Genomic DNA, 18,853 nt, shown 5'->3' on the forward strand with positions numbered 1-18,853 from the left:
TTATTTTCAGTCTCGTAGCAACACAAAGGCAGTACATTTTACCTAAAGGAATTAAAAACTCACACTTCTACTCTATGCATCTGGACATAATGCTAACTAATTGCTTTTACATTAAGGTTTTCTCATTCATATACTGTAAATCTTCCTGTTTTTGTGCAGAATAAACACGGGATATCAGATTGGAGACTGTTTATGTGGTCTGTCACTAAAATGTAATGCATGTTTATAGTGATACAAATTCAGTTAAAAGCTACATTCATGTCAACTCATATTTTCTATTTAGAATGAGAAATCATCATCAATGAATGTGGGTGAAACAGAAGCTACCCTAGCTATATAATTTTATTGACAGTGATTGCATGTCCAGTTTTACTTGCTTCTTTTTGTCCAGTGCAGTACTCTTAGACTTAGACTTAGAGCTTTTTACTCACTGCAGTAACTAGTGTCATTTTAGAAAACTGTCTTCATTCACTGTTTTTCTCCATCTGTCTTACATTCCCTCTGGTGTGCCCAAAGAAAACAATCCTTCTCTGTGGGAAAGAACAACTCACTTGTGGATGTTCACCTGTCTGCCTTTGGCTGCAACACCTTCTCTTGTGTAATAAAACTTCTAAACCTGGTTCATCTCTCATCGTCTGCCTGTGGCTCCAAAAACCTGCGCTGGTTTTGACTTTTGCAATGAATTAAACTCGATGTTTCTACCAGCTATTTTTGTGGAAAGTTACCTGAACCTTGTGCTATGTAAATCAGAATACATACTTTACATCTTTAAATTTTAATTGTAATAAAGTTATTCAGCTTGAATCAGTTAAATAGAACATCAGCAGAAAAAAAGAAAAAATCCTCTATTTTCTGTTGCCAAAATAGTAGCGGGTGACTTTGCCTTTAAACAGAAAATGAGTAGGGAAGGGGTTAACATGGAATTCAGCATGTGGGGTAATTAATATCGCTCGTACTGACTTGAGGAGTTAGTTGAAGGTTTAAAATTCCAGTGTTGCATATAGCACTGAGCAGTCCTTGCCTTATAAATATGATCTATCCTGTCTTTCTTATCTTTCTCCATCTCTGAGTGAAGTTTGCTCTCTTTTTTTCTCTCCTTGTGAAAAACAACAGCTGGACCTTTAGCTAGCAACACACTGTGCGACAAACTGCACGCAAAGTTTGTGTTTGCTGATGTTTGTTAAGCTGATAGAAACGCTGCATTTGAAATTACCTGCTACTTAAAACACGACTCCCTTTATGCTTCTCACTCCAATTATGTAGTGCTAGCTAGATCCTGAGGTTTCGCAACCACAATTGATGAACATCTGCATTCATCACAGTGTTCTGCTAAAAAACATAAAAACACTTTAACCCCTTACTGTGTCACTTGATTTTGCCTCGTTGATCTCCTTAAATGCGACATCCCCTAGTGATTAAAACATGAATAGCACTGCCTTTCATGTGTAACTCAGGCTCAGACTGGTTTGATATATGAAGGCCCACAATGACATGAAAAAATAACTTGAAACAACTGTTTTAAACCAAAAGCCTGTTTTGAAGTAGTAGAAAGTACAGATATTTGTTTAAAAATGTAAGGAAAAAAAGTAAAAAGCTGTCCAAAAAAATAAATACACAAGTAAAGTACAGATACCTGAACATTTTACTTAAGTAGAGTAACAAAGTACTTGTACTTAAGAAATAATCTAGCAAAGACCTGGCAAAAGACCTGCGAGATCCATCCGGCCCTTCAGTTGCTTCAACTACTGTTCACTGAAGCCTCATCAGAAGAATGATATGCTAAACTTTCACCTAATAGCTCTTTGGGAATCACGTTGTTGTTATAAAAATACTGTTTTATGTCACTTAAACTGTCCTATCTTTGACATTGTTCATGGATTTAACTAAATGAGAACAAATGATGACATTTTAATAGGCTGCTGGTAACAAATTTTAGCAAAAAGTTGTCTACTATGTGTTAACATATCACTGGCTCATACCTTTTGTTAACTAGAGAACGACCCAGAGCCAATGATTGATACAGACACATACAGATCGGTATCTTGATAAAGATACACAGTTAGAAACATACAGTGTACATACACATGCACGTAAGTACTGACCACTGCACCCTACAATGGTTCCTCAGTTTAAGAAGACAGGTAACTGTGTGTATGTTTAATCCACGTTCTTATCATTAAACCCCTGTTGCTTCATTAGTGAACCAACAATTTACTTCTTTTCTTTCAAAATATCCTCACTCTTTAATCTCAACCCTGACTCAACATACGAGTCAGAGAACACATAAATAGGAACAAAGTGGTAAATAGTAACCAGTAAAATCAGTATACCTCAATTATAACTCCACAGAGCACAGCAGACTCATTTTAACACTTGCAGAATAATGCAGCTCATTGAGAGCACTGGGGAACTAATGGGTTGCCAGTTTGAGTAATATGGACCCAATTTGCCTTTCTATGTGTTTATGACTGGTGACCGCATACTCCATTTGTGTGTGTGTAAGCGTCTGAAAACTTGAACATATGTGAATGTTTTTCATGCGTAAAGGAATGGTCGTGGTCTTGCTCGTTTTTTTGTGTGCGCTGTGTTGTAAGTCCCAGTGTGCATGTGTGTTCATGTTCCCATTGCTATGCGGCCTGCCGTGACGATTTCAGGATAAAGAATGTGGGTCTACATGTCAAAGATGTAGATGCAGTTAAACAGTTAAATAGGGAGAGCTACAAAAAGAGAGGTCAGCCATCCAAAGCAGCTGTCTGCTGCTATCTCTATTCGACATGCCTGTGCTAAATGTGCATTTGTGTTTGTTTGCACTAACACCACTGATTATCTAAACAAGTAACAATTTGCATCAGCAATAACAGGACAGACAGTGGGCTTAATAGTAGTAAGACAACAATAAGCAGCTTGTTGTTGGTGTGTTTTTATTGAGTGCTATAGTTCACTTTTTGGCAGCTGGAAATCCAAATGATGTGTTTCTGCTTCCAATTTCTTATTAATATTACACATCTATCAGTTTTACTATATAAAACATCACCATTCAGCCTTTCCAATGTCCAGCCCTGTATGTGGATTCTCAGTTTTACAGCAGAGCGTTCTTACACTGCCACCATGTGGTCAAAACACAGATGACACTCCAGTCCTGGTAAATTAAAAGTTGAAATAAACTAAATTTAATAAAAGATTGATCTAAATGTATCTCTCTGTAAAACATATAAAACAAGTAAATCACTTAAAAATGTAATATTTATACTTCTTTAACCTGCAAGGAGACTAAAAATCAGTGTTTGAAATTTAGTTGTTTCCCTTTTTCTGTTCTTTAAAATTGTTATTGGGTATTAAGTGTAGGATTATTTGTTTACTATCGTTTTTTGGTAGCCTTGCATATAGCCGAGCTAACTGTTTGCGTTTGTTTCCCGTCTTTATGCTAAGCTAGAGCTAGCCAAGCTATTTTTTTTCTTTATTTGAAGCACTGACAGGAGACTGGCATCGATCAACAGCAAATTATCCTGTTTAAGGCCTCAGTCACACAGGATGGCACACCAGTTGGCAGCCACCTGGCAATGACTGGCCCAAAAGGAGTTGGCAAGTGGTTGCTGGAGGTTGCTTAGTGAAATTTATGCTGTGTTATCTACTCCACTAGTGTTAGTGGAACTTGCAAAAGTGCAACACACTCCAGAAAGAGGCCTTGCACCGTCAAAATAGAAGTTGTGGCATTTGAAACATATTTGTTTCAGTGCTAAGCTTTTACTTTGAAGGGGAAAGGTCTCTGTTTGTGGGGTGTCATACGTTCGCATGGTTCACGAATGCTTGTCAAGTAGTTTATGAGATTTTGCAGAAGTCAATCTCTCCCAGGTATACTAGAGGAAACTGCAGGGATCTGTTAGTAGCCACAAGAAGATTTTTGGTCCAGCAGCCTGTTTGCGACTGATTTCACCCAGCACCTCCAGGACAGGAGGTTGCCGGGGGGGTGACAGACTGGTCTGTAGGCCTATGTGACAGGGGCCTAAACAAATTAAAGATGAAGAATTATGCACAATGAATGAAAGTCTCAAAGCAAACAGTTTTTTATAATGTTTCAATGTTTAATAACAAATCCACGACCAAACTATGAGAAGTACTTAAAGGACCTTAATTACAACATAAAGGCAGATGGCATCCAAAGGAACCATGTGGATTAATCATTAAATTTAAACTTTTAAATGTGTTTGCTGAGGGACAAATTATGGTGTGAGTTAAAATTGTATGTAAAAAGTGTTTTTAATGCATACAAATGAAATGATGGAACAAGCAAACCAGTAGAGACTGATGAATGATATGAAGAGGGAAGTTAAGTTGTAGCTAATAAAGGGTTCACATGAGGAAATGATTATGGATTATGATTCCTTTTATTTTTTTGTCATGTTGTGTAGTAGCACATCAGCATTCTTATCAGATCTTAGACAGGGTGTTTGGGGCATTTGATGTGATTTTTTTTTTCTGTATTTGTTTTAACACCAGCTTTATTTTGTAATGATTCATGTCAGAGAAACTCAAAGTTTTTGTTTGATGAAAGGATGGCATGTTTGAATTTAGTGAAAATATCAATGTGACAGAGCTTTGATATGTGTGTACTGTTCATATTCTTCAAAGTTGTCTTTGAATCACAGGTTTAAAACACTTGATCCACAAAAAAATAAAAATAAAAATTAAAAAATAAAAAATAAAAAAAAATTGTTATTGGACCATCATTCTGAGGTACTGAGAACCTGTAGTTTAATGTTTTTGTAGTGTGAAGTGCATTTAGTTACTATTTTATGTGCAGCTAACTTCCTGTTTTTTCATATTTATGTAACCTCATGAAATCAGTTCATTCTGATAGTTGAACAGGAGAGATTACAAGCAAATCTGGAAGTAACTGCATATTTTTATTGTGTTAATGAAAAAAAACTTGACAAGACATTTCACAAATAACTGGGAGTATTACAGTGCACCACGTTACTTTGGCCTTCGACCTTTGAACTTTCATCTACAGACCACTCTACACACAGCTGTTCCTTTGCCATTATATACAGAGCTTTGCTTTTCCCCCCGAGACTCACACATGGACACACGCACACACGCATAAAACAGAAGCACACAATTCACCCACCCTCACACACACACACACAAACACACACATACAAGCTTCTCCTTGTGAGCTGTTGAACAGGGGTGCGTCACATGACATGGAATCCAACAGGACTATTTGATTGGAGGACTGTGTGAACATCAAAGACTCTAAGTGGACACTGTCTTTAAGGAAGAGCTTCTCCATTGGCTGTAATGTACAAACTTGTTGGGGATGAGTAATTTTAAGCAAAACACAAACAACACAGATGTAAATCTACATGTATAGGAAAAATAAAAATCCACCACAACATATCAGCTTATCTTTGCACATAAATACATACGAATAATAATAATAATATTCAACATTGTGCTTTCTTTCTCTCCATCTCTTTCTTGCCACCACACCATTGTCAAATGCATTAGCCACTAACATTGGTCATGCAATTTCAAGCACAAAACAACAGCTGGGTTAAAAGGAATACTCAGGCAGTTTGACATCACTACCAGTGTAAAAAAATGCAGTTTTGTAAGAAGGAAAACCCCTATAGAGTTAATATTAGCACAACTTAAGTAGTTCTATGATTAAAAAGCAGGCGTTGGCACATGCAGAGACTAACAGCATGCTCCTGCAATGAAAATCAGTTTACTTATTTTAATGCAGTAACCCCTCTCTACCTGGACGTGGTGTCAAAATGCAGAGTGTCCCTTTTACAGGCGTCAGTCGGTTCAGTTCAGTTTAACGAGTTAATTACATCTCTATAAAGAAGGTATATAAATAACAGCAACAATGAATCCAAACATCAAAAGTCCACTCACAGGTCTAGTTTATGCCATGAAACATAAACAGACCACATATTCATCATGAAGAACAGACTGAACGCAAATAAAAAGCATGTTTTATTTTACAAGGCCAGCCAGTTTCACTTTCTTTCATGTGGATAGACTATGATACATTAAAGTATGGTACCACAGGTAGGCTTCACCTAAGCCTGTACACACAATGGACACTAGGGGCAGGGCTACACACACAATGTTAGCACAGACAACCAACAAACAAAGACTTCTATACAGACAGTACACAGCGAGAGATTAGACTAAAACATGAGAAGGAAGACCTTATAGTACTAATTGTCCATTATGTAGGGATGACATCATTAAGCAGCAGAAATCAGTGACACTAATGACCAGAACACCAAACCGAGAAGTGATTACAACAGTGTATGAAGTCACATGATAGAGTTGTTTTTCTTTTCTGTTGCAGTGAAAATGCGTTGTGGTTTTTATAACCGTGCTAGAAGAAGAATCTGTGACTCGCTTAATTTAAATCTTTGCATAACTATTTAAAAACAAACAATATATGCAAGAACAGTGTAAAACAAAAGAAGTACCGCTTCGAATACCAAAAAAAAAAAAAATTAAAATTAAAATTATAGACTCACTCATAAATATCATGCTAATATATATACCGCAACGTAGCCCAGAAACACAGGTTGTCATACTTGGAGTCCACTAATATCTTTCCTTTTCCTCTTCATCCTGCTCGCCACATTAATGCTCCTCACCCAAAAAACACCCGTCATCATTTTGTCTTAATGTTTACGCACAAAATGTTGAAATCAGCTAATTTGTCATCTTTGGAGTGAGGTTTTGGATTATGTCAGAGCTCTTCCTACTGTCTTTCTTGTATTTTTACACATAACAGATACCAGGTTCGTTTTAGACATACTTATTTAGGTTATTATTTGCTTTCAAACTGATTTCTTTGTGCTCCACCTGTGTCTTTGTACTGTAAACATCTTTTTGTCATTTCATGGAATTCGAGTAGATTTTCCTCTACTCTTTCTACAGTGGTTCAAGCCAGTATGTAAAACAATATATGTAATCACATCAGGCCAAATATGCCTGCTCTCTAACTATGACCACCTGCTTTGCATTGTTTAATTTAGTTTGCCGTGACATGCCTCAAATTGCCCGAGGAAAACTGCAATCTGTTTTTTTTAAACAGCAAAATATAACATAACCAGTTATTTGCTGTGATGATCTGCTCCACAGGATGCCAGCTCTTTCTTTTGTGACTGTTTTATGTAATATGCGCAAAACCATGGAAAAGTGACATTAATATGAATGCACTTGCTGTGTACAACACCACAGGAAGTTGTTCATTTCTATGAACAAGTTTCAAATGTTACTTCTTTTTTTAACTGCCTGTGCAATTGAACTTAAATAGTAATGTGTTTCCAGTTACTTTTTTGTATGTTCCAGTTGCTCCGTTCGGTCCCATTGTGCATAAAACAAGAGTCCACACTTTTGCTACGCTGGCATGAAATCTTCAGGGCAAAAAAGCCGTTAGGAGTTAATCCAAAACTTTTGGGCTTACATTTGTTTCTGTGGTTCAGTCCATTAAAACAGTGTGCACACTGTGACGCACCAACTACACGCAATGTGTAATTGGATTTTTTGAGATGTGGAAATCCTTTGCTATGAACCCATGACAGGTAAGTGAGTTTATTGCTCACACATAAAGGTGTGTTTACTCCCATGTATCTGCTAGTAAACGCACTAATCTAGTGGAACTATAAAGGGATCGTGCAGAATCAGTTAGAGCAGTAAGGCAGCACATGCAGGGACTGGCCAGTGGGATGAGGACTCAGGGATTGGACTACCATATAGTGGGGGCATCCATAGATAAATATACACAATAGAGGAGGTGCTGTGTGTGTCCGTGTGTGTAAGTGTGTGCGTATGTGGGTGTATCTGTATGTGTGAACACCTCCAGGAGTTCTTGGTTTCTCAGTCTCTGTCGTTCTCCTGCTTTCTTCTTGTTTCAGTCCTTCTTTTCTCCCTCCGTTTCTTTCTCCACATCGTTACTCCCCTGCACTGCGTGGCGCACGTGGGTTTGGTTTCCCATCGTGGGTCCGACGGTTTCTCCCCTTCCTTATCTCCTGAAGATGCTTCCATTTCTTATTAGGTGGGCGGACAGCAGGACGCAGAGGTGCGATGTCCTTACCCTCCTGGTCACCACCGGTGTTCCTGCGTGCCCAAACCTGCTCGCAAATCTGGTCAACCGTGTTTAGGTTCGGATGGTCCACCAGCTGCATGAAGTCCCGGTACCAAAGCTTTTGATTGGTCATTGGGGGTCCACCTCCGCTGCGGGGGTCTAATCGAACAGGGGCATCGGAGGGTAGATTGGAGACAAATGAAGGTGTGGAAGGTACAAGTTCTAAGGTGATGCCTAGTAAAGTTTGGGTGAAGCCATGCTCCATCGCATGGCACTGGTAGATGCCAATATCTCTTTTCAGGACACGGCGAATCAGAAGACCTCTGTCTGTCTGGAGAATGCGATCGTCTAGATGGACCTATAAGCAAGAAAAAATCCACTTAAATCATGAAAAGAAATAAGCTCTAAAGCTGCAAAGCTGTTGTTTGCTAAAGTAATTATAAACAAAATAATTTGATTTCTGATCTGATCTGATGATGCAAACACACACAAAACATTTTCATGACCTATAAATGCCACAGTATACTTTAATGACTTCTCGGTCATCATCTCTGGCCAGTGTCAGCCATTCCTCTCACCTCTTCTCGTCGATTCTGTGGATGTTTCTGGAAGGTCCAGGTGATTCTGGCCTGAAGGGATTTGGGGACACACTCCAAGAAAGTGCTACTTCCCTCTACACCATACAGCTTCTTCTCTGCAATACGATGCTTATGATGATCTGCAGGGGGCAGCAGAGACAAACACAAAATGAGTCAATTTAGAGCAGCACATGTGCTCGCTAATAACAAAACATGTCCAGATTAGAATAAGACAGAGGAACCTGGAAGGATAGGATGGTGAATCCAGAAATGTTACTAGAAAAAACAGACAGGCAGAAATATTGTTTTCTAAAATGAGTGATATGACCCTAAATCTTAACCGCAGCCATAAAATTGCACAAAAGTACTCAAAGACTTAAAAGTCAGCCTACATCAAGGCCAGAGGTGGGGAGAGGATTACACAGATTACTGGTGAAACAATCGTCTACAAACTGCCAAACAGACTCCTGATCAGCATTTTATGGTACTTTGGGGTAGTGCCGATCTCATCACAGACAATTACTCTGACCTTCATTAGTTTTACACAACACAGCTTGCAGGCCAAATGACGTAATCGCATTACTCAGGAGCTCCTTCAGTTTGAGCGATTAGCCTGATTCAGCTTTATGGCAGCAAGACAGCAACAAAATGCTGGTATTGTGGCCTGAGCAGACAGAGGTCACCAGGGGTGAAAGCGGGGGATATTTTAGATTATTTGGCATAAGGACTGTAAGATTTCAGATGGCAAGCTTCTCAATGAGTCCAAGAAGCATCAGACTACAGCGTGCATAGTTTAGTCTTAACAAATAGGATTAACACCAGTTTTCCTAACATGTCTACAAAAGTCATTGTTGTAGATATGGAAATGATGAAAGAATTGTACCTCCTGAGCACAGAGTGTTAGGGTCTCCATTTCTTACATCCTGGCGGCGAAAACGTCTGTAACAAGTTTGACATTTTAGTTTAAGAAAAGGAATGTTTTCTTGCACGACAGTATTTGCAAATTCACTTTTTTTTTAAGCAAAGACAATCTGTTATAGGTCATGTTAATGTCAAAGACCTCTTTGTGTTTGGCAGGTAGCGAGTACAGGAAGTTCCATCCCAAGCACAGTACGGGTCTCTGGCCAGGCAACACTCAGCGCAGGCCTTCCCGTATACACTGCAGCGGTGAAGTGGAATCTGGGCAAGGCCCGTGTCAGAGCCGACATACAGCTGTTGCTGTGAAAACAACGCAAGCAAAGAGAAGCATTTAAAACATGCTTTATTCTGAAACAGCTCAAAAGCTTATGTGCCAGAAATACCATCCATGTGTCCATTATGGCAATTTATGTTGGCTCTCTTTGGTTATATTGAGCATTATCCATCATCACCATTAGTACAGCCTCACATACTATATTGCTCTTTCGGGACATATAAATATATTGCTGTGTAGATAAACAGGTCGATTAATTTCTAAGTCTAGATATGTCAACCATTTCCACTGTGAAGAGGAAATAATTGACTAAAGATAATACAGTGCTGCACTGTTTGACATACTCTTAAAAACATGATTTGGGGGCTTTTAACAATTAAACAAGCATACCCGTTTTGAGGAGATCTGCATGTTGATGATAGATGAGGCGTCCTGGGAAGGAGAAGAGATGTACCAAACTAAATAACATACTTTTTAGATTTGACCAAAATTATCGGTATGTAGTTAAATTTTATTTATATAGCACCAAATCAAAACTTCAAGGTGCTTTATATCGTAAGGTAAATATACTACAATAATACAATATACAATGGATGTATACATGCATATGCATACAATGTTCTTTCAAACTATCCTTTGTTTTCCTCTTTAGGTCATGTCCAGGGAGTACAGTACAGTTACTAAAAGGCATACAAGTTTGAATGATCCATTCATTTCAACACTTCATTGAGATTTAATGCTTGTAAGAATACAACATGTCATGATGACTAAATGTACTAAATACATGTACTTTCATGTATTGTTGTTAGCACAGTTTTCTTACTTTGAAAACTTCCAACTCCTCCAGTAAAAGTTCCTCCATGTTGTTCCAGCTCTCCTTGGGGACACTGATAACCTTTAGTACTGTCCCTTTATCTGAAATTTCACACACACAACCGCTTAATAACTAATTTCATCATTTTCCTGTTTAACCCTAGAGTTAGAAATGATCACTGCTCATTCACCTGTGCCAATGAACATGACATCGTACTGTCCATCAGCAGCATTGACTCTGTCCACAGCGATCTGTGTAAAGCTGTAGTCCACATTGGTCCTGATGAAGATGGGCCTTCGACTCATAGGGTAGACCGGGTTGTACATTAGAGGGTGGTGACGCGCGAACTGAATCACATCATCTGGGAAACCCTTTGTTGACTCAAAGCTGCCGAATGTCTTGCTGGGGCACTAAAGAAGGACAGAAAAAATCGAATTAGTATTTTGGGAACTTAAAAAGTTTACATTGAGGTTAGTGCACTTTGCTGAACATCAGTGGGGATACAAATAAAAAGAGGATTTTAAAAAACTACTACTACAGTGAAACTACTGTGAGTACACATTTTCTCTCAGGATCTGAATGCGTGAACGTGCATGCATGCGGCTGCTGTAAAGCTCTGCAAAAAACAGCTGACTCTGAGTCAGTGCTCTCCTATTTACTATGTTTGGACTCGGTCATTGCACAATGACTGATATTTGATGAGTAAACTTGTTTTGTCTTTCTGGATGTAAACTGAAATTAAATGCCGAACTTCTCAGCACTTTAGCTGACCTGAAGTACACAAAGCACAGTTCAACAGAGAGGTGATTATGGTGTGATGGGTCTCAAGGACTTAAAAGAGATTTACACCAGGTCAGAGTCCAGCCACTCTCTTTAATTAAAATTCCAGTCCTGGATTTTCTAAATGCTGAAAACTCAATTTAGCATCATGCAGCAACTATTCTCATACAATTCCATGTTTTTCTTTTTACTAATTTGCACTATATTGAGCCACACTGTTTGTTTTTTTTGTTTTGTTTTGTTTTTTGTGGGTTATGCATTTTAAATCAGAATGTCCATTATGTGCACTTTTTGCATAAATGTCCTTGAAAGCATGATCGTGTTCTTAAAATCTGATTTGTTCTGCTAATTTTACAATCCAGCGAGGTAATGATGGTGTGAGGGAGGGTTTTCTGTAGGCCAAATACAATTAGTATTCTGCATTCATACAACAGAGATTGTTCTCCAGCAGCAGTAACAGCTGAAGCTCTGCATAACAAATCCTGCTGATGCTACACTTGTGTGCTTAGCTGAATGTAAAGGCCCATAATGAGCACATATTGATTGAAAGGAAAGGGGGGGTTGGAAGAAAACAATATTTAATAGTGAATACTGCCTCAATGTGACTATGAGGCCTTTTTTTTTTACGACTTTTTTGTTTTGTTTTGAGTTTTAGTTTGACATACTAAAGAATATTCCACTGTATGTGATGGTCTAGCATTATTAATTTATTGGGTCATTATATCTATGGCTGTTCATATAACGATATATATTGGATAACGATATAAAAATGTCTATCGTTTCATTTTACGCTATCGTTTGTTTCGTGGTGTTGCAAAATAAGCAACATCGTTTTGATGGTCACTGTAGTGGCTATATTAATTAATTAAGTTCTCTCTTTCTCTTATATGTAACCTCACTACAGATGGACAAGCGCCTGTTTTCATGCGTTGTGGTTAGCAACAACGATGACAACACCATCGCGTGTCCGCTTGTTTATGTTCCACATAAATCTTTCACAATAAAGCTCAAGATCCTGTTGAGACTTTTCAAAATAAACTGAATCACGTGAAAGAGCAGATTATTTATGGAAGAGAAATAAAAAAGAGCCGCCAGGTGCTAAAAAATAAACCTTAGACTCAAATGTTAGAACAGGCTTTTCCCCGCAGCACGCTGTGTAATAAATGCTCACAAAGAAACGGCGGCCGTTACAACTTATGTCTACAAAGTGTATAGTTTGATGCATCGGTTAAAACCATCCAGCTACATGACGCACAGCTGGAAACACTTCCCGCAAGTCGAGCTGCCCGAGATTCATAGAATTTACAGAAAATGTTATAGTTTTGTGATTTATATCGTTATAGAATTGAGATTTTGGTCATATCGCACAGCCCTATCTATGGCAATGTGTTATATATTATAGGATGCATATATGTTTTGTACTTAAAATCAGATTTTAAGTGCAAAGTAATAACTAAACATTAACGTAATCTAAAATATACACTTCCATCTGAAAAGTAGCAAGTAAAAGTTTCTCACAATTACGCAAATATGTGTACATTTACTTGATCAGCCAACACTGCACTGCTGGAAACTCTAGATACTGTGACGCTGATGCGCTTTTATGATTACTGACATACCATTCCGGGGCGGGGATAGGGCACTTTTCCCTGGAAGGGGACCCACTGGTAGTTGGGCCCCTCTTTGTGAGCAAATGGCCCCAGGAAGGCCCTCCGGATGTCATTCATGGAGTAGAGACACACAGCTGAGCCTTTAAATACACTGCTGCTGGTGGACAGAGGGAGTTGGGTTAGATGCAACAAAAACACGCAAAATACACAAAAACGTCTCTCCTCACACACAGACATGCACAAACACACACACGTAATATGAACAGATTCTGACCTGGAAGTGGAGAAGACGGTGTAAACCAGAGGGTTCTTTCTGTCCCTCGTCTGCAGCAGGAAAACATCGCCTAAGGGTGGACGGCCATGCACACACACACAAACACACAAACACACACACTGGTCAGGTGGCAGTAGACTAACGGTCAAAGGTTGAGTGAAAGATAAACAAAACCCTTTGGCCATGTCTAAGAACCTTAACGAGACATGTTACTGATAACTGAGGGTCATGACATGGAACAAAATCCACCACAGGTTCATGCAGCTTATAAAAATCTTTTAAACAAACTGAGTTTCATTAAGTTTTTGCTTCACTTGTCAGGTTTGAGATCTCCATAATAAACAAGAGCGTATTTCTTAGTCTTGAGCCACAAAATGTGCTTCCATGTACTTTAATGAAATTCCTGCTTCTAAAGACATAACATGGTGCACATATTTTAATAGAACAAAAACTTCAGATTAACAATTATTTATTTTTACATGGATATAGTTGGAAAAATTCAAGGTCAAGACAAGAGACTGAAAGTTCATGAGGGAATCTGATGGACAGATGTGGCCAAAGGGTAATTTAGACTTTAGCCTACACCACTTACTTTTCCTTTCACTATGTCATGAGATAAGCACAAAGACAGATCATATTATAGCCCACAGATACAGCCTAGAAAGCTCTATCGGAAACATCTTGAGAGCTGAAACTCGTGCAGCTGCTCAGCAAACCACATGACTGCAGGTTCGGGGAGACGTTGCATAACAACAAATAGCTCATTCTTTTTAAAATATATTCCAATAATAATTTTAGTAATACGTATAAGTAATTTCTCATTTTGGTAAAAGTAAATCCTGAATTCCAGATAGAGTGAAACAAACCAAAAGCAACTTGTTTTTTATTTGAAAGAAATCTCTGGTCATCTCAGGTATAGTTAGCTAAATAACTGGCCTGACATTAATCTCATAAACAGGTTGAAAATCCAGTCTCTGCATGTCTTTTTATTACACCTAGCTGACTTATTATGAAGGTGAAAACCCCATAAAAAGGTTCCTAAATGCTTTATTGTTTATATTTTAAAGCACTATTGCTAATTTTAAAAATTACAACAGAAAAACTCTGAATGTCGACTGTAAATCATGTTTGAATGTCAGGTCTCTGATAAAAACTCTGACTTTGTGCTAAAGTGATACTGAGCTCTTCTGATCTTCATGACAGACTCACTGTTAGTCTATTCTCTGATGAAATAACTTCCACAATTAGTTTTTGCACTGCGGGTTAATGCTAAATTTATTATGAACAAGATGAGGAGTGCCAAACTACCAAACATCACAGCTATGTCCATTTTGTATCCACATATAGCTTTAAAAGGCAAAAAATGTGCCTAACATTGCTCTTAGGATACTCATCAGCTTGACTTGCATTTTATAACTTCTTATGGGTATGGGTCAGTACTGGACACTGCTCTGAGGATGGGTTCAAAAAAGGGTCATTTTTTCCAGAGGAACAAACATGATTTACATTTGTCCTCTAAGTCCAAGGATCCCTCATAGAATCACACTATATTTCACCAGACATTCATTTTATTACAACTGCAAAATGTGGTTAGAAATTGGCGTCTATGCTCCAAAGTCATAAATATCATCCTGGAGCCAAAGGATAGGGGTTGAAAGACCAGGCAGCAATGCAGGGCAACAGTGGCACCGTCATGTCAGAGGAAGATATGGAAGGTTTTGGAGCTTAAACAGACCATAAAACTGGGAATGTGTGCTTGGTGTGCAAGGTGTACAGGACAGTCTTTAGAAAAGGCTTTTAAAAATATACACATACATACATATATATATAATGAAAAGTATAACTTCTCGGTGGAAATTCATATAGGTTTACAAGAAAATTGTGGCTTCTTTGTCATTTGATATGCTTTATAAATATAAATCCACTTCTGGATTTCATCTCCTGAAAACACATTATAGGTTTTTGTCATATGAAGAGTTACCAGAGACGAGCCTCTAACTTTCTCTAAACCCACAGCAAAAACATTGGCTTTCGATCAGGCCAGAATCTATTACCAATTAATCTGTCTCATGCTTGCTCCAAGTCTGCAGGAATGTTAGACTGAATGGTAATCTACAATTGAGGTCAGAAATCCTTTTTTTTTATTATTATTATGCTTTCCAGGACCTTTTCTCCATTTGCCCGCAGAATGTCCTTCTGGATAAAAATCCAAAAAGGAAAATCAGCACTTTTTTTTTGCTTTTCTGTTCTCTGTCTACTGAAAAGTGAGACTACCAGATTATAATGCACAATATCTTAGAAGCGGTTTTGTATTTTGGAATACAAAACGTTAGTAATGACCAAATTCTTTTGGTGAAAGTGGCAAACAACCTAACAGGAGGAGGATGTCGAGTGAAAGCTTTGTTTACTTCATTTATGTTATATTATACTTTTACTCAGCACAATTTTCATCTTAAAATAGTTCACACAGTACCGTACTTGTACTACTGACAGTTTGCACAGCTGTACTTACGCAGCTCATCGAAGTACGTGTCGCTGCCATCAGCTCCTGGTACCGAGCAGATCAGACGGGTCTTCAGAAATGTTGTCCACTTGTTCACCAGGCTTCGCTGACCGCCCATATCATTCTGATTGGAGAAAAAAATAGCCAAGATAAATTTAAGAGGATATTTTATTTATATATGTCAACAATCCAGCTGGAATTGCTGCTGGACTTTACCCTGCACAGCTGTCCGATTCTGGAGTAGGTAGATTTTCCCAACCCTTGAGCCTCAACCGCTGTCTCCCGGAAGAAGAAAAAGACCTTATCGTCATCTTGGTTCTCACTTTCAGGGACCCAAAAGGACCCAACAAACTTTGGTTCTGGTAAAGAAAATCAAAGAAAAAAATTAGTCAAAAATAGCCTTTCCTATCAACACAGTGTAATTCTTCATGTGAGTCGTCTCAACACATAATCTGATAAATAAAGACAAAAGTGCACCATTAAGCCATCTTGAATCATGCTGTTCAGTGCGGATAGAGGGGCGTTTCCCCAGGCTTCTGAAGATGGTGAAGTCCCTTCCCATTAAATCTGTGGCCACGCCTGCATACAGCTCATTACCTAGGAGACAGAATTAGTCAACGACTGTTTAGATAATATATTTGTAGTACGTCAAATCAGCCCAATTTCAAGACACAGTCAATGAACGTTCTTATTCAGTCATCTCATATTAGTTTGCATGGGTTCAATTACCGACGAGCACAGATGCAGCGTTGTGTCGAGGATCATACGGACTCTTTCCTTTCCCGTCCTCCACTTCAGAAGGGTCGATCCTGAACACGTGGTCCTGATGGACACAGGAGGGAAGGGATTTTACAGCGTGATTACATTTGCATAGTCCTTCTATAAATTGGGGGTTTAAGTTTATTTTTGAGATTTGTTGTAAACTAGACGTAAATGCCAATTTCTTTATACACTTAAGACCATATTTTAAGGGTCTGTCGACAGGTACACTGAATAGAGACTAAATTGGTTGGCAGAGGACTGGAGTTTCTGTGTTTGAAACATCTTATTTTCAGCAGATGAGAACAAATAAAGACATTGTATAATATTTTTAGACTTTCTTGTTACACTGTTGCATAGTGAGTGTCGTGTAGGTTGTGTTTTGCACATTACTCACCTCCATCCTGTGTCCCACCTCGACAAAGGCACAGGTGGGGTGGAAAGCACCCGTTCCACAGGCGTATAAGTGGGTGCGGTTATAGTGGTGTACAATCTTCACGTAGTTCACACAGTCAGACTGAAAGACACATACACATATAGTACTTTAGGAAGCTTTAGGAAGGAAAATGTTTTGTGATTGGCACTCTACAAATTCTGAGACAGAGTGTTAGGTACACTACTGAAACACAATTCTTGCATGAAATACATTGCCCTTTTTTCCAAGCCTGACACAGTGGTAGTGTTTACCTTTAAATACAGTAAATACCTGTCTGCCATTTAGTCTATGATGTCCCCAGATCCACCTCCTACTCACAGGTTTGACATCATGTGCGTCCTGGTTAATACGACTGACTAACAATCAAATGGTCAAATGAATATCCACACATAATTTAACCAGGTTTCCTAAACTGCTAAAATATCACCAATCTCTATAATAACCTTGCTGTCAAGTTTCTTTGACTTATATTTATACATTTATAGAGAAGAATGCAGAATAGTTACATAAAGAAATAAGAGAAACTTATATTTCATTATCCATTTTATTTTTGCCAGACATATATCTTTTCAAACCATTTTAATCTTTGTTCTATGTCTTCTTATTTCCATTATCCTGGCTTCTTTCCAATAACAAGCGAGCATGTTATTGATTCATAGACACATCTGTTCATCTCAGAATCAGGTTACACTGAGATGGATCTCAAGAGAGTGCTGGAAAAGAAGATTTACTGCATACTAAGATAATGGATGGTACATTTTTCTTCCTGTCTTCAAACACCACGCTTTGAGGTGATTAGCCCATAAAGAGATGATACTATATGTGGACTGCTGTGGATACTATAATTATTGCCATCATCATGAGAATCTCACACCACAGATTTATATTGAATATGAATTATTATAAATGATTTTCTGTATTGTGATTACAAAAGTGTTCAAAACAACATGTCATCAGTACAATGTTTATTTCTTATATATTCACACACTGTAGCACACATCTAAGCTTTTATCTTTCCATTTTGCGCTTGTCTACTTCTCCCCAGACAGGTCACTGCAACATCTGTCTGTCGATTGTTGTGAGTATTGGTGGATCTACAGGTTTGGAAAGGCATGAATCCCACTGTCAACAGCAGACAGTCATAATGCAAACAGCTCAGAGCCTGGATCATTTGGACAGTTAAAAGACAAATTAACCATTTTTGGAGTAAATATGCAGAATATCAGTTTCTGCGTAAGTGTTCATAGAAAGTGAATTGTTTGGCCTGCTGTTTTCCAGGTCTCCTGTGCACGGCAACAGTTTAGTCAGCCAATCGATTGGTTAAACACCTTTATGTGTGCGTGTGTACACTACAACAAGTAAACTTGTGTATTCACACAACAACTCCATCTCTAATCCCCTGGTAGGTTTTAAAGGCTGAATGGCAAGCCTTTGTTCTAAACCACTAAAGGTTATATATATGTGTGTGTGTGTCTCAGGGGGCAGAGAAAGGTGAGGCACTCAGCAGAGCAGGAGGCTGACAGAGAAAAGTCTTTGATGTGACAAAGGAGAGAGATCAGGAGGGTAGGGAAAAGATGCATGAGCGACCCTGAAAAGATACAAAAAGAATGAGGTGAAATGATGACAGCAATCACTTTTCCTCATTGTCTGATCAGTGTGTGTGTGTGTGTGTGTGTGTGTGTGCATACATGTGTGACAGAAGGGTTTGGGTGTGTGGAAGGGTTGGGGGGGGGGGGGGGAGGGGTTAACGGGTTCCCTGGACAACCTTTGACATGCCACTGACTCATTAGTTGAAACAGTGAGCAAAATGAGGGCTGTGAC

At 38.6% G+C, this 18,853-nt stretch overlaps 1 protein-coding gene across 2 annotated transcripts in view; it reads right to left on the reverse strand.

Annotated features, from left to right (window-relative positions):
- Nucleotides 1-4,887: 4,887 nt before the first annotated feature.
- sema3b (sema domain, immunoglobulin domain (Ig), short basic domain, secreted, (semaphorin) 3B) overlaps nucleotides 4,888-18,853 on the reverse strand; it is a 78,728-nt gene continuing 64,762 nt past the window's right edge. For both annotated transcript variants that reach the window (XM_006785402.3, XM_006785401.3), the window contains exons 5-18: nucleotides 16,994-17,113; nucleotides 16,567-16,660; nucleotides 16,315-16,434; nucleotides 16,054-16,196; nucleotides 15,847-15,961; nucleotides 13,335-13,404; nucleotides 13,070-13,214; nucleotides 10,861-11,080; nucleotides 10,680-10,771; nucleotides 10,247-10,288; nucleotides 9,725-9,882; nucleotides 9,548-9,603; nucleotides 8,665-8,804; nucleotides 4,888-8,444 (exon numbers count right to left, since the gene is read on the reverse strand). In XM_006785402.3, coding sequence (XP_006785465.2) covers nucleotides 7,953-8,444; nucleotides 8,665-8,804; nucleotides 9,548-9,603; nucleotides 9,725-9,882; nucleotides 10,247-10,288; nucleotides 10,680-10,771; nucleotides 10,861-11,080; nucleotides 13,070-13,214; nucleotides 13,335-13,404; nucleotides 15,847-15,961; nucleotides 16,054-16,196; nucleotides 16,315-16,434; nucleotides 16,567-16,660; nucleotides 16,994-17,113 — 2,007 coding nt within the window. In that variant the 3' untranslated portion in view covers nucleotides 4,888-7,952. The remainder of the gene's footprint in view (nucleotides 8,445-8,664; nucleotides 8,805-9,547; nucleotides 9,604-9,724; nucleotides 9,883-10,246; nucleotides 10,289-10,679; nucleotides 10,772-10,860; nucleotides 11,081-13,069; nucleotides 13,215-13,334; nucleotides 13,405-15,846; nucleotides 15,962-16,053; nucleotides 16,197-16,314; nucleotides 16,435-16,566; nucleotides 16,661-16,993; nucleotides 17,114-18,853) is intronic.

This window comes from Neolamprologus brichardi, chromosome 20 (assembly GCF_056152115.1).
Source record: "Neolamprologus brichardi isolate AB-2024 chromosome 20, ASM5615211v1, whole genome shotgun sequence".
NCBI classification, from domain to species: Eukaryota; Metazoa; Chordata; class Actinopteri; order Cichliformes; family Cichlidae; genus Neolamprologus; species Neolamprologus brichardi.